At 50.5% G+C, this 10962-nt stretch overlaps 1 protein-coding gene across 1 annotated transcript in view; it reads right to left on the reverse strand.

The window, feature by feature from the left end:
• Window positions 1-3438, reverse strand: part of TFRC (transferrin receptor) — a 26110-nt gene extending 22672 nt beyond the window's left edge. Inside the window, exons 1-4 of the mRNA XM_019503458.1 lie at window positions 3369-3438; window positions 1521-1734; window positions 568-793; window positions 258-398 (exon numbers count right to left, since the gene is read on the reverse strand). Coding sequence (XP_019359003.1) covers window positions 258-398; window positions 568-793; window positions 1521-1734; window positions 3369-3401 — 614 coding nt within the window. The 5' untranslated portion in view covers window positions 3402-3438. The remainder of the gene's footprint in view (window positions 1-257; window positions 399-567; window positions 794-1520; window positions 1735-3368) is intronic.
• Window positions 3439-10962: the final 7524 nt, after the last annotated feature.

Raw genomic sequence — 10962 nt, forward strand, 5'->3', positions numbered from 1 at the left:
TGACCACTTGTGCAAGACTAGCTGGTAAGAAGAAAGCTCCCATAGTGTTTTTGCGGTAACCAATTACAACTAGTTGGGAAGACAAGGATAAGACGCTTTGGAAGAGCCGAAGGGAAGCAGCGATCTTCTAAAAGGTTAGCTGGCTCAAGGCCTAAACGCATTTGCTACAGAAGACCGTTGTGTTGCTTTAGGACAAGGATAAAAGAGAAACGTGTGAAGGGAAGCTTCCCTCTCATGCCTAGGTCCATTAAACCTACCGGCCTGGGAACTGCAGTCTGACGTAGTGCTCATCAATCCAGACTTTGTACAAGTCGTAGTAGGTAAACTGCTGATAGATGTAGTAAGCAAGTCTGTCATCTTCCGGGGAGCCAGCTTCATGGGAGCCCTTTGACAGTTCCCTGAAAAGAAGTCAAGGCTGAGCTACGCTCCGGATGTGAAATGCAGTAGCCCAGTCGTGACCAAACCACTTGGAAGCTGCACCCCAAGACCCCCGGTCCAAGGCACGAGCATTGGCACAACCGCCGTGCTTCACATGCTGCAGACTTCAGGCTTCCCGCAGGCTGTTACCTTATGTGTTGGTCCATGTCTCCTTTATTCAGACTGTTTGACAGCATCTTCTGGAGATCTTCCCAGTAGATGACAGGCTCTGTGATGGGCTCTTCTTCCACCGTCTCATCCAGATCCAGCCCGCTGGAGGGAGTGGGAGGAGAGTTGGTGCACCTCCCATTGCCATCCGCACATAGTCCAGTTGTCGGCATGCGCCCACGGCTACTCAAGTAGCCGACCAGAAACCCTAGAAAACAAGGAAATGAGAGGCTGCCAGGTGCCATATATATAAGCCAAGCCAGCCCTATATTAACAGCTCAAGCTTTCTGACTGTGAATTCAGGAGACACCGGGTTTTCTAGGAGGCCACGCTCTTCCTGCGTCAACCCGCCAATGCTAGGGTGGTTTAAGAGTGGGAGGCGAGTACATGTACACACACCCCTGAATTTTAAAGGTAGGATTCCGTGTTGTAAGGGCAGATAGAGAGCAACCCTTGAGAAGAGTCCTCTTTAATGCAGGATACATCTCGATGCCCCTCAAGGCAGTTCTGCCTGCCTTAAATCAGCTTTATTACTATTACAACTACAAATCCCCACCGGGGTACCAGGAGAGCAGCACCCTCCACAAATTGTGACACCTGCTGCAACTCTGTGAGCCCATACAACTCGTTATGCCCCGATCAGGCCGGCTCTGCAACTGCTTGCCTTTTGGTTTAGTGGGTACTGCTGTACTGTCTGCTCAAAGCTCACCTGTGCTGTCAGTCACAGACTGACCTTTATGGAGAACGGGAGCCTGCATTTCAACCGAAATGTTAACATGCTAGTCGGCATCTGCTGCAAAGCTGGAGCCAGGGTCTCTACCAGTCCCTTGAAAGATGGGTATCCGAAGGGCTCGGGCACTGTCTAGAGCTCACTGCTCAGAGCCCAGGTCCACTTTGTGAGACTTCCCCACCACCTTCTTTGCCCTCTGTCTTACCGCTCAGGAAGAGGACCACCACCATCATGGCGATGCAGTACCAGCTGTTGTAAGTCCTTCTGGGCTTTGCTACGTGGGTCTGCATGTTCTCCGGCACGCCGTTTTCACCTCCTTCCTCCTCCTCGGCAGACAGCTTCATTTCCACTTGACTGTTGTCTCCGTCAGTGTGCCGAGCAATGCTGAACCGCGTGTATGACAGTGCCTCGCCTCCAAACTAAACGGGAAGGAAATAAAGTGAGCAAGAACAGCAGACAAGGCCAAGCTGTTTGTTCCCTCAACGGTTTTTTTTGCAGAGGTCACTCCTTCCACAGCCACGCACGAGTGTCATCCACACGAGGACGACACAAGACGCTACTGGGAGCAGCTCAAAGATGCCCCAAAGAGTGAACCTGATGCCTAGTTGTTTCTGACCCTCACCCACTCCCCAAGCCCAGACATCAGGTTTTGGCCATCCACTGTAGCATGTCCCCATGAACGCTGGGGGCAAGACACAGATTTTGTTCAATGGTTCCCTGAGGTTTTCCGTATCTCAGGGAATTTAGGAGTCGTTCCCCAGGCATTTATCCCCAAACTGGATAAATTCTACACCCCCTGCCCCCATTATCATTACTATTTTCTACTTTTTCAAAAAGCTGAACAGTCACATAAAAAAAAGTTCAGGAAAACGACGTAGACTTCATCTGCACTAGAGCTGGCACCGCTGCATCTGCTGCAGGGCATGACCTCCTTACAACTGTAGCCAACCTACATAGGATGGTCAAAGCCCCAATGTGGATGAAGCTCTGCTGGGATGAGGCTTACATGGTTTGGAGGAATCTGTGCAATGCTTGAAGCAGAGACTCTTGCCAGCACAGCTGCCTTGTTACGTCCAGTAATGGCAATTCAGGGTTGTACGAGGTGTTAATTCCAAGACCAGGACACTGTTATTTCTTAACCAACAAATGTTTTACGCTGTTAGCCATTACAGGTTTCCTGCTATAGTTTGTCAAAAGCATTACAACATGCTCGCCACCAAGATTTACTGAACGTGGCATCTCTGGAGGTCTTGTCCGGGGCTGCCAAATCCATCGGAGTCCCCAGTCTTGGAGCAGTGATGGGATCTTTCAGGACTAGGGTCTGAAGGGTACGCTCTCTCATCTCTCTTTGTATACCATATAGCTTACGTTTCTTAATACATACAATTAGCTTAAGCCTTCCTCCTAATGCCTGATCAATTAGCCTGTTTCCGTTTGCCAAATACGAACTTGTTTTTGCTGCACGGGTATAATTTTCCATTCTTAAGTAACCTTTTCATTTGTAGGTGGGGGGACAGGTTTTGCTCTGACTGTCTTTCTCTTGCCCAGGCAACATTTATCCAATTGAGTTAGGCAACTTCCCAATTCATTTTAAGTCAGGGACAATATGTTTCCATCATGCCCCTCTCCACCAGGTGCAAGTCACTAGCCTAACCTGTGCTTAGCCTTATTGTTTTGTTTCTACTTATGCTCAGCACAAAGGTTAAAACCCAGGACTGAAGGCCTCTGGGTCCCAACAGCCTCTACCCTGGGAGTCTACCAGCTGCAATAAGTAAAGCGATAGTTAAAGAAAGACTTTCCAGCTGGAGTGTCCAAGCCCAACACCTTCCAAGGGCATTAATTCAGAAATCAAAAGGCCTGCCCCAGTGATGTCTGAGACTAGGCACTCGGACATTGGTGTGGCATCACACCTACGCCACACACTTTCCAAGAGCAGGCCACACTCATGAGAAGGTCAGACCAAATCATCTTTTGCAAGCCAGAAGAAGAGCAAGCACTCTCACAGCAGAGATGCAGCAACCTAAGGCATTTGATTCTGCATTGGGACTCTTACCAAGTTGGAGATGGCTGCCCTGGCCTGATCCATCTTTGCCCTGGATGCGCTTCAGCAACTGGATTGAAACCTGGAAGTCCCAAGAGAACACATGTTAAGATTTGAATCTCTATGGCATGGAGCTGGGGATGAAGAATAAGGAAATGTAAACAGCAGACTACAGCACAGTTTTCTTCTGCGACTCCTGGCTGGAAGCTGCACTACAGTCTTCTACAGAAGTTCTTGCTTTCCTAGGCCTCTCCCTTCAGTCCTACCTATGGAACGACCGAGTCTTGCCAGCGTGAGACACGTGGCACTGAGCAAGCTCCAACTACAGCAGCACTGACTGCCTGTATAAATATAGGTGAGGCGTTCATTTTGGCTCCTGTCAACATGTCCAGCGCAGCTAAGGCTAGTATTAGCAGCTCCCCTGACAAATGCCCTCCTTCCCCTTTCAAAGACCACGGGAATGGCTGCAGCAACTTCCAAACAGCACACCCTCGACTTCTTTGGCTCTTACAAATCTCAGGGCATCCGATTTGAGGACACCAACATGCTGTTGTGATAGCAAGGCCCCAGAACAGCAAGCATCCCTCCCCAAGCCAATGTCAAGGCAGCACAAAGCAACTGCAACATTTCCCCACAGACTGTTCCTCGTCTGCCAAGGTGGCTACTGAGTGCTCCCAGCTGTAGTGCCCATGGCCTTCAGCTGTCCCAGTTTCCCAGCAGCAACGCGGGAGAAAATATCATCTCACCTCGTGGGAAGCAGAGAACAGGGAGAAGCAAACAGGACAGTTTACAACCCCCCTCTTTGAAGGGGATCCTGAACCCTTGTTTCACGAGTGCAGAGCAAGGAGGAGCTCGCTTGGAAACTCCTTCTTACTTTCCTTCACTGTAAGCTTGCTGAGAGATCAGAGGTTTGCAGGGGAAAGGGAACCCTTCAGGATCAAGGAACAGCAAACAGTCCAGCTACAGAGGTGTTGGCTAGGGGAGGTCGGCTTGGAAAGAGGCAAGAAAGAGGCAGCAGATTAGAAGCCCCAGAGACATGGCTGGAGGACATCCCAATCCCAGAGTCACTGCCACACTTCCAGCCTCTGCTTCCACCTGCGAGGTGTCTGTCCAGGCTGGACGGTACACTGTTGAGGCTCCCACCCTGGTCCTGGGTTGGTGCCGTGCAGACTGCGGCTTGCAGGTTTCTTCCCACGTCAGCCAGGCCGGGAAGTGCCTGTGATGTGAGCGGTCCCTCAGGGAGAAGGCAAGAGAACTACAGGAGGAGGAGGTAGCAAGACTGCAAAGCATCATCTACCATGGGGACTTCATCAATTCCATGCAAGAGGAAACTTCTTCCTCCATAGTCCTTGGACTTACAGAGTTGGTGCTAGGAAAGGACGAGGGCACACACTCCCAGGAAGGTGGAAGCAAGGCATTATTATCCCTACCTACAGTGGTTTGCCTGGAGAACAGATACAGAGCACTAGCAACAGTGGAGGTGGAGTGCATTCCCATTGATGGGAGACACCCAGACCAGGACGATGAGGCTTTCTTCAGATAACTAGTGGAAGTTTCCCCAATTGCAAGCCCTGGTTCTCATGTGGGACTTCAAATCACCCTGATATCTGCTGGGAGGGCAACACAGGAGTGCGCAGGCAATCCAGGAAGGTTTTGGAGAGCCTTGGGGACAGCTTCCTGGTGCAAGTGTTGGGCAGACCAACTAGGGGTCGTGCTCTTTCTGACCTGCTGCTTGCAAACAGGGAAGAATTGGTGGGGAACGTACTAGTAGATGGCAACTTGGGCAGCAGTGACCACCAGATGACTGTAAAGAAACTTTACTGAGGGTGCAGGAACAAGCCATCTTGACATGTAGGAAGAATAGAAAACGTGAAAAGCAACCTGCTTGGCTTAGCAGAGAACTCTTTGATGAGCTTAAACAGAAAAAGGAAGCTTACAAGAGATGGAAACTTGGACATACAAGAAAGGAGGAGTATAAGAGCATTGCTCGGGCATGCAGGGATGAAGTCAGAAAGGCCAAAGTGCAGCTGGAGTTGCAGCTAGCAAGGGACATGAAGGGTAAGAAGACAGATAGGTTTCTACAAGTATGGCAGCAACAAGAGGAAGATCAGGGAAAGCGTGGGTCCCTTACTGAATAGGGGAAGCAACCTAGTGACAGATGACAAGAGAAAGGCTGAAGTGCTCAATAAATAAGGCTAGACATGTACAAGTCCAAGAGGCCAGATGCAACACATCCGAGCATGCTGAGGGAGTTGGCTGATGTGATTGCAGAGCAACTGGCCATTATCTTTGAAAACTCATGGCGATCAGGGGAGATCCCAGGTGCCTGGAAAAGTGCAAATATAGTGCCCATCTTTAAGAAAGGGAAGAAGGAAGATCCAGGGAACTACAGAGCAGTCAGCCTCACCTCAGTCCCTGGAAAAATCATGGAGCAGATCCTCAGGGAATCCATTTCTAAGCATTTAGAGGAGAAAAAGGTGATTAGGAAGAGTCAGCATGGGTTCACCACGGACAAGTCATACCTGACCAACCCGACTGCCTTCTATGACGAGATGACTGGCTCTGTGGATGTGAAGAAAGCAGTGGATATAATATACCTTGACTTTAGCAAGGCTTTTGATACAGTCTCCCACAGCATTCTTGCAAGCAAGCTGAGGAAGCACGGGTTGGATGAATGCACTGTACGGTGGATAGAAAACTGGCTGGATCACTGGGTTCAACAGGTAGTAATCATGGTTTAAATGTCTAGTTGGCAGCCAGTATCAAGTGGAGTGCCCCAGGGGTCAGTCCTGGGGCCGATTTTATTTAATATCTTCATTAGCGACCTAGAAGATGGCATTCAGCAAGTTTGCAGGTGACACCAAACTGGGGGGAGTAGCAGATACACTGGAGGGTAGGGCTAGGATTCAGAGACCCAGACTAACTGGAGAATTGGGTCAAAAGAAATCTCAGGAGGTTCAACAGGGACAAGTGTAAAAAGTCCTGCACTTAGGAAGGAACAATCCCATGCACTGGTGCAGGCTGGGCAACAGCTCTGCAGAAAAGGACCTGGGGGTGACAGGGGTCAAGAAGTTGGATAAGCCACCAGTGTGCCCTTGTTGCCAAGAAGGCTACCGGTAGCCTGAGCTGCATTGGTAGGAGCATTGCCAACAGATGCAAGGAAGTGATTCAGCACTGATGAAGCCACATCTGGAGTTGCACTACAGAAAGGATGTGGACACGTTGGAGAGAGTCCAGTGGAGGACAATGAAAATGGTTTGGGGGCTGGGGGAGATGACTGGTGAGGAGAGGCTGAGGGAACTGGGCTGATTTAGTCTGCAGAAGAGAAAACCGAGGGGGGATTGAATAGCAGCCTTCACCTCCCTGGTTGCAAAGAGGATGGAGCTGGGCTGGTCTCAGTGGGGAGAGATGACAGGACAAGGAGCAATGGGCTCAAGTTGCAGCAAGGGAAGTTGAGGTCCGGTATTAGGAACTACTCTCTCACTAGGAGGGTGGTGAAGCACTGGAACAGGTTACTCAGAGAGGTGGTGGAGTCTCCATTCTTTAAGACCCAGCTTGCTCAATAAAACCTTTGCCTGGGATGATGTAGTTGGAGCTGGTCCCACTTTGAACAGGGGGCTGGACTAGATGTGACCCCCTGAAGTCCCTTCCAACCCTCATTTTCTATGATACTGCAGATTACTCATCTCAGGGCCCAGTACCTGCACATCCATGAGACAGTCCCATCTGGGAATAAGCACATAAGCATGGGCTAAGCATGGCCTTAGTTTACAGCATGAACAATTATGAAAACACTGACTCGCCATGCTAGGAAGTGAGTAGTTCAGAGTTCCCAACTGGGGTAAGCAAAGAAAGCCCCTCAGACTTGATCAGCCAGCACAGTTCAGACTGCTTGATTATAATGGTGCTGGCTAGATCCAGGATGCTTCCCCAGAAAACGCAGAGAAATTGATTTGTCTCGCTGAAAATTCACCTATCTTGCAGACAGAACAACACGGCAGCGAGGCTCTGGCTTTGGAGAAGCACTGCTCTGTCCACTGCATCTGTAAAGCACAGAGCGGAAAGATAAAACAACTACAATTTTTATAGATTTGACATCTGAATCCTTGCTTGTATTTTCAAGCATGTGCAGCCACGAGGGCTAGAAGGGTTTCGTTTTCAACATCAAGATCCTCACACAGTCTCCTGGTCTCAGTAACTGGGACTTCAGGATAAGACACCTGGGTAGCCAAGTCCCATGAGATAAGGCAGGGCAGCCAGCAACACTGCTCCATTGAGCAGGGCTACTACCGAGAGCACGCTTCAGACACGAGGAATTACATACCGACACACGCCCAACTGAAGACTGACAAAGGGCGCAGTGTAACTAAGCCAGGGAGCAAATAACAAGGTAATAATGGCTGCTACAGCAGCTTAAACGGTCTAAACTCCATGGTTCCTGCGGGGACACAGCTACCAGACACATGCCCTACCCAGGGAAACAAAACCAGCGTTCCTACATTTCAGTGGCCCAGGGGCAGGCTAAGTGATACACACCTTACATGTTAACCAAAGTATGAATGCATATAAAAAGGCAGGGATTTCTTAGGGGGAATCCCTTTTCTTGGACCAACTACATAGTTGGGATCAATTCTGACATGCTTTTGAATGCAAGAATCCCACCTCCCCAGAGGAAGAATGTCCTACATTTGAAGGCTGGTGGGATTTGATCCCAACTATGCTGATCCAATAAAAGAGATCATGAAAAGAAATCCCTGACCCTTGCATAATTTCTGGACCATGATGGCTACAACATCACACTTACAAGTACTACTACTGCGCACATGTGAACACACACTTTTTATTAGCTGAAGCTAATCAGGACTAACTTAGCAATGCTAAAACAAGCCCTTTGCAAACATTTCTCCACGATCCTTATTGAAACTTGACAGCGTACAGTGTTACCTTCTTATAGTGCCCCCCATTCCCCCCCAAAAGGCACTACCAGCCAGCCTTCCTTGCTGCTCTCTTATCAAGCACACACCGTAGGACCACAACTACTTATGTACCTGATGCTGGGAGCCTCTGCAATCCCCCTGCCCAGCAGCCTGGAGCACGCCACTGCCCTGGGCACTCACAGCTCACGCTGCACACATTAGAAAGCAGACTCAGTAGCTGAGCCGTTCCCCGCCCTGGGGGTGGTATATCAGCACCCTGCACACACTGAGCTGCAGCAGGCGGGATAAGAACAGCCCCGCCTTCCGGAAAACTTTTGGGGAACATCAGCCATGTGCTCTGGTCTCGTCCACAGTCCACTTCCTTACTGCCCTCCCCTCTTTTATCCAGGCAGATCCCAAAGCCCACGTGCCCCAAAGCAGCCAGCTTGGTGGGAGCAGGAGGGCTCTGCCCAGCCTCCTGCTCCCACAAGGTCACACTAAAGTCACCTGTGGACTCCGCTGCATTTCCACGCCCCCCCAACAGCAGCCCCAGCCCTTGCCAAGTTTATTCCTCATTTACAAGATCGATGGACCCCAGCTTGCTGCCATCTCAGTCCCAGTTTGCAACCTGCCCCCACGCGAAGGGTGGCCGCCAGCCCCCAAGCAGCAAGGATGATGGGGCTGGCGGCACCTGAAAGTCTCCTCCTCCTGCTGCCTGCACATGGCGGCGGCAGGGAGCAAGGACAGACATGCTTTCCCTCCCCCCCACCATGCACTCAGGGATGCTCCATGCAGCAGGCTGGGGGCAACCCCCTCCCCACACACCTGGGACTGCTCCAGTGGACCAAGCCAAGTGCAGACCCCCCTCCCCACACTCCAGGACTGCTCCAATGCACCAAGCCAGGTGCAAACCCACCTCCCCATGCCAGCGGGATTGATCCAATGCACCAAGCTGGGTGCAACCCCCCCCATCCCTGGGACTGTTCCAAGGCAACAAGGTGAATGCAAACCCCCTCCCCATGCCCCTGGGACTACTCCATACACCAAGCCCGGTGCAACCCCCCTCCGCACGCACCAAACCTCCCTCCCTATGCACCAGCCACGCAGATCACGTACTCACTGCCCAGAGCAACCCCGCGCCTGCGCACACGTGGTCACGTACACGCGCCCGCAAGTGGGCGCATGCGCACAACTGCTGCCCGGCCCGGCCCCGCCCCCTGGCTGCGCATGTGCAAACTGCCAGCGTTTCACAGGGCCTTGTGGTGGAGGGAGCGGTTTTGACCTTGTTTCAGGCCAGTGACCGTCAGAGCCAGGTGGCCTGTGTGCCAACACCCTCGCCTGCCCCTCACAGGGCGGTGCCTCACGGCAGGCCCAACGTGGTGTCACGGCACCCCTGCCAAGTCAGGAGCCAGCCCTTGACCCAGCGCAGCCGTGTAAAAAGTAACACTTGGCAGCCCTCTTCATGAATTGACCTCCTTTAAACGCATGCCTGGCCTTTCGCCCCACCCACCGTGATGCTGATGTTGGTTTTTCTCCGTTTTTTGAGTCAAACGATGAAAGGGTTGCACAATTCACTTCAAGGATTGAGAGTTTAAAATAAAATATGTAATTTACCTCAGGGATTGCGAGTTCACAATAATGCATGCAGTTTACCTCAGGAATTGCGAGTTTCAAATAAAACACGTGTTTTGGGGCCTGTAGGGATATGATGCGTGCTGGCAGGCGCGCGTGGCCCCTGCTTCGATTCCTGTCACCCAAATTTTCAACAGCTGCTGGGCTGTGGCGGTTGCACTTCTAGTGGAGCAGCGCTGAGGGAGTCGATCCGCCTCCTGCCTCGTGATCATCTGCCCAGTCCCTGCTAAACTTTTCGCTCAACAGGGTGAACGCTGTCTCCTTTTTAATGGGTTTGGCGTGCCACGGGTCGAGCTCGCCTTTACCGCCAGCTGCTCCTGTTATTGAGGCTCCTTTTTTGCAGCGCCACAGATTGTTTTTAACTCATTCCAGCGGATTTTTAGTTGTTTTTGCTTCCATCTTAAACCAAAACATCAAGTCCTAACCCCCTGACATATTAGTAAAGCTTTTAGTTTATTTTTAACCAGAGAAAAATACGTTTTTATATCACGAGTTGCTCCTGGTCACGAAGCTCCTCGTTCGCAGCCCTGCAGATTGTTTTTAACTCATTTCAATGGATTTCTAGTCATTTTTGCTTCCATCTTAAACCAAATTGTCCAGTCCTAAGCCCTTTCATATTAGTAAAGCTTCTAGGTTTATTTTTAATCAGAGAAAAATGTTTTTATATGGGATGCACCCCCCCACACATACACTTTTCAAAATTAGTTACCAAATTATTATCAGATGTTTTGGTATCCTAGATACCAGATTCTTATGATCCAATTACCAAAATTAGAGATCAAATGATCAAAATTAGACACAAAATGATCCACCTATGGCAGACAAGTTTCTTTGGATTCATAGATTCATAGATTCATAGATTAAGGGTCAGAAGGGACCTAGTAGATCATCTAGCCCGACCCCCCGCCAGGGCGGGAGAACAACAAAAACCCCAAAACAAGAAACGGGACTCAAATGAGTCCAGCCAGGTAGGCATCCAGCCTCTTCTTAAAGACCCCCAGGGTAGGGGCCAGCACCACTTCCCTTGGAAGTTGGTTCCAGCTCCTAGCCGCCCTAAC

This window comes from Gavialis gangeticus, unplaced genomic scaffold (genome assembly GCF_001723915.1).
Source record: "Gavialis gangeticus isolate Ggan-Ray unplaced genomic scaffold, GavGan_comp1, whole genome shotgun sequence".
NCBI classification, from domain to species: domain Eukaryota; kingdom Metazoa; phylum Chordata; order Crocodylia; family Gavialidae; genus Gavialis; species Gavialis gangeticus.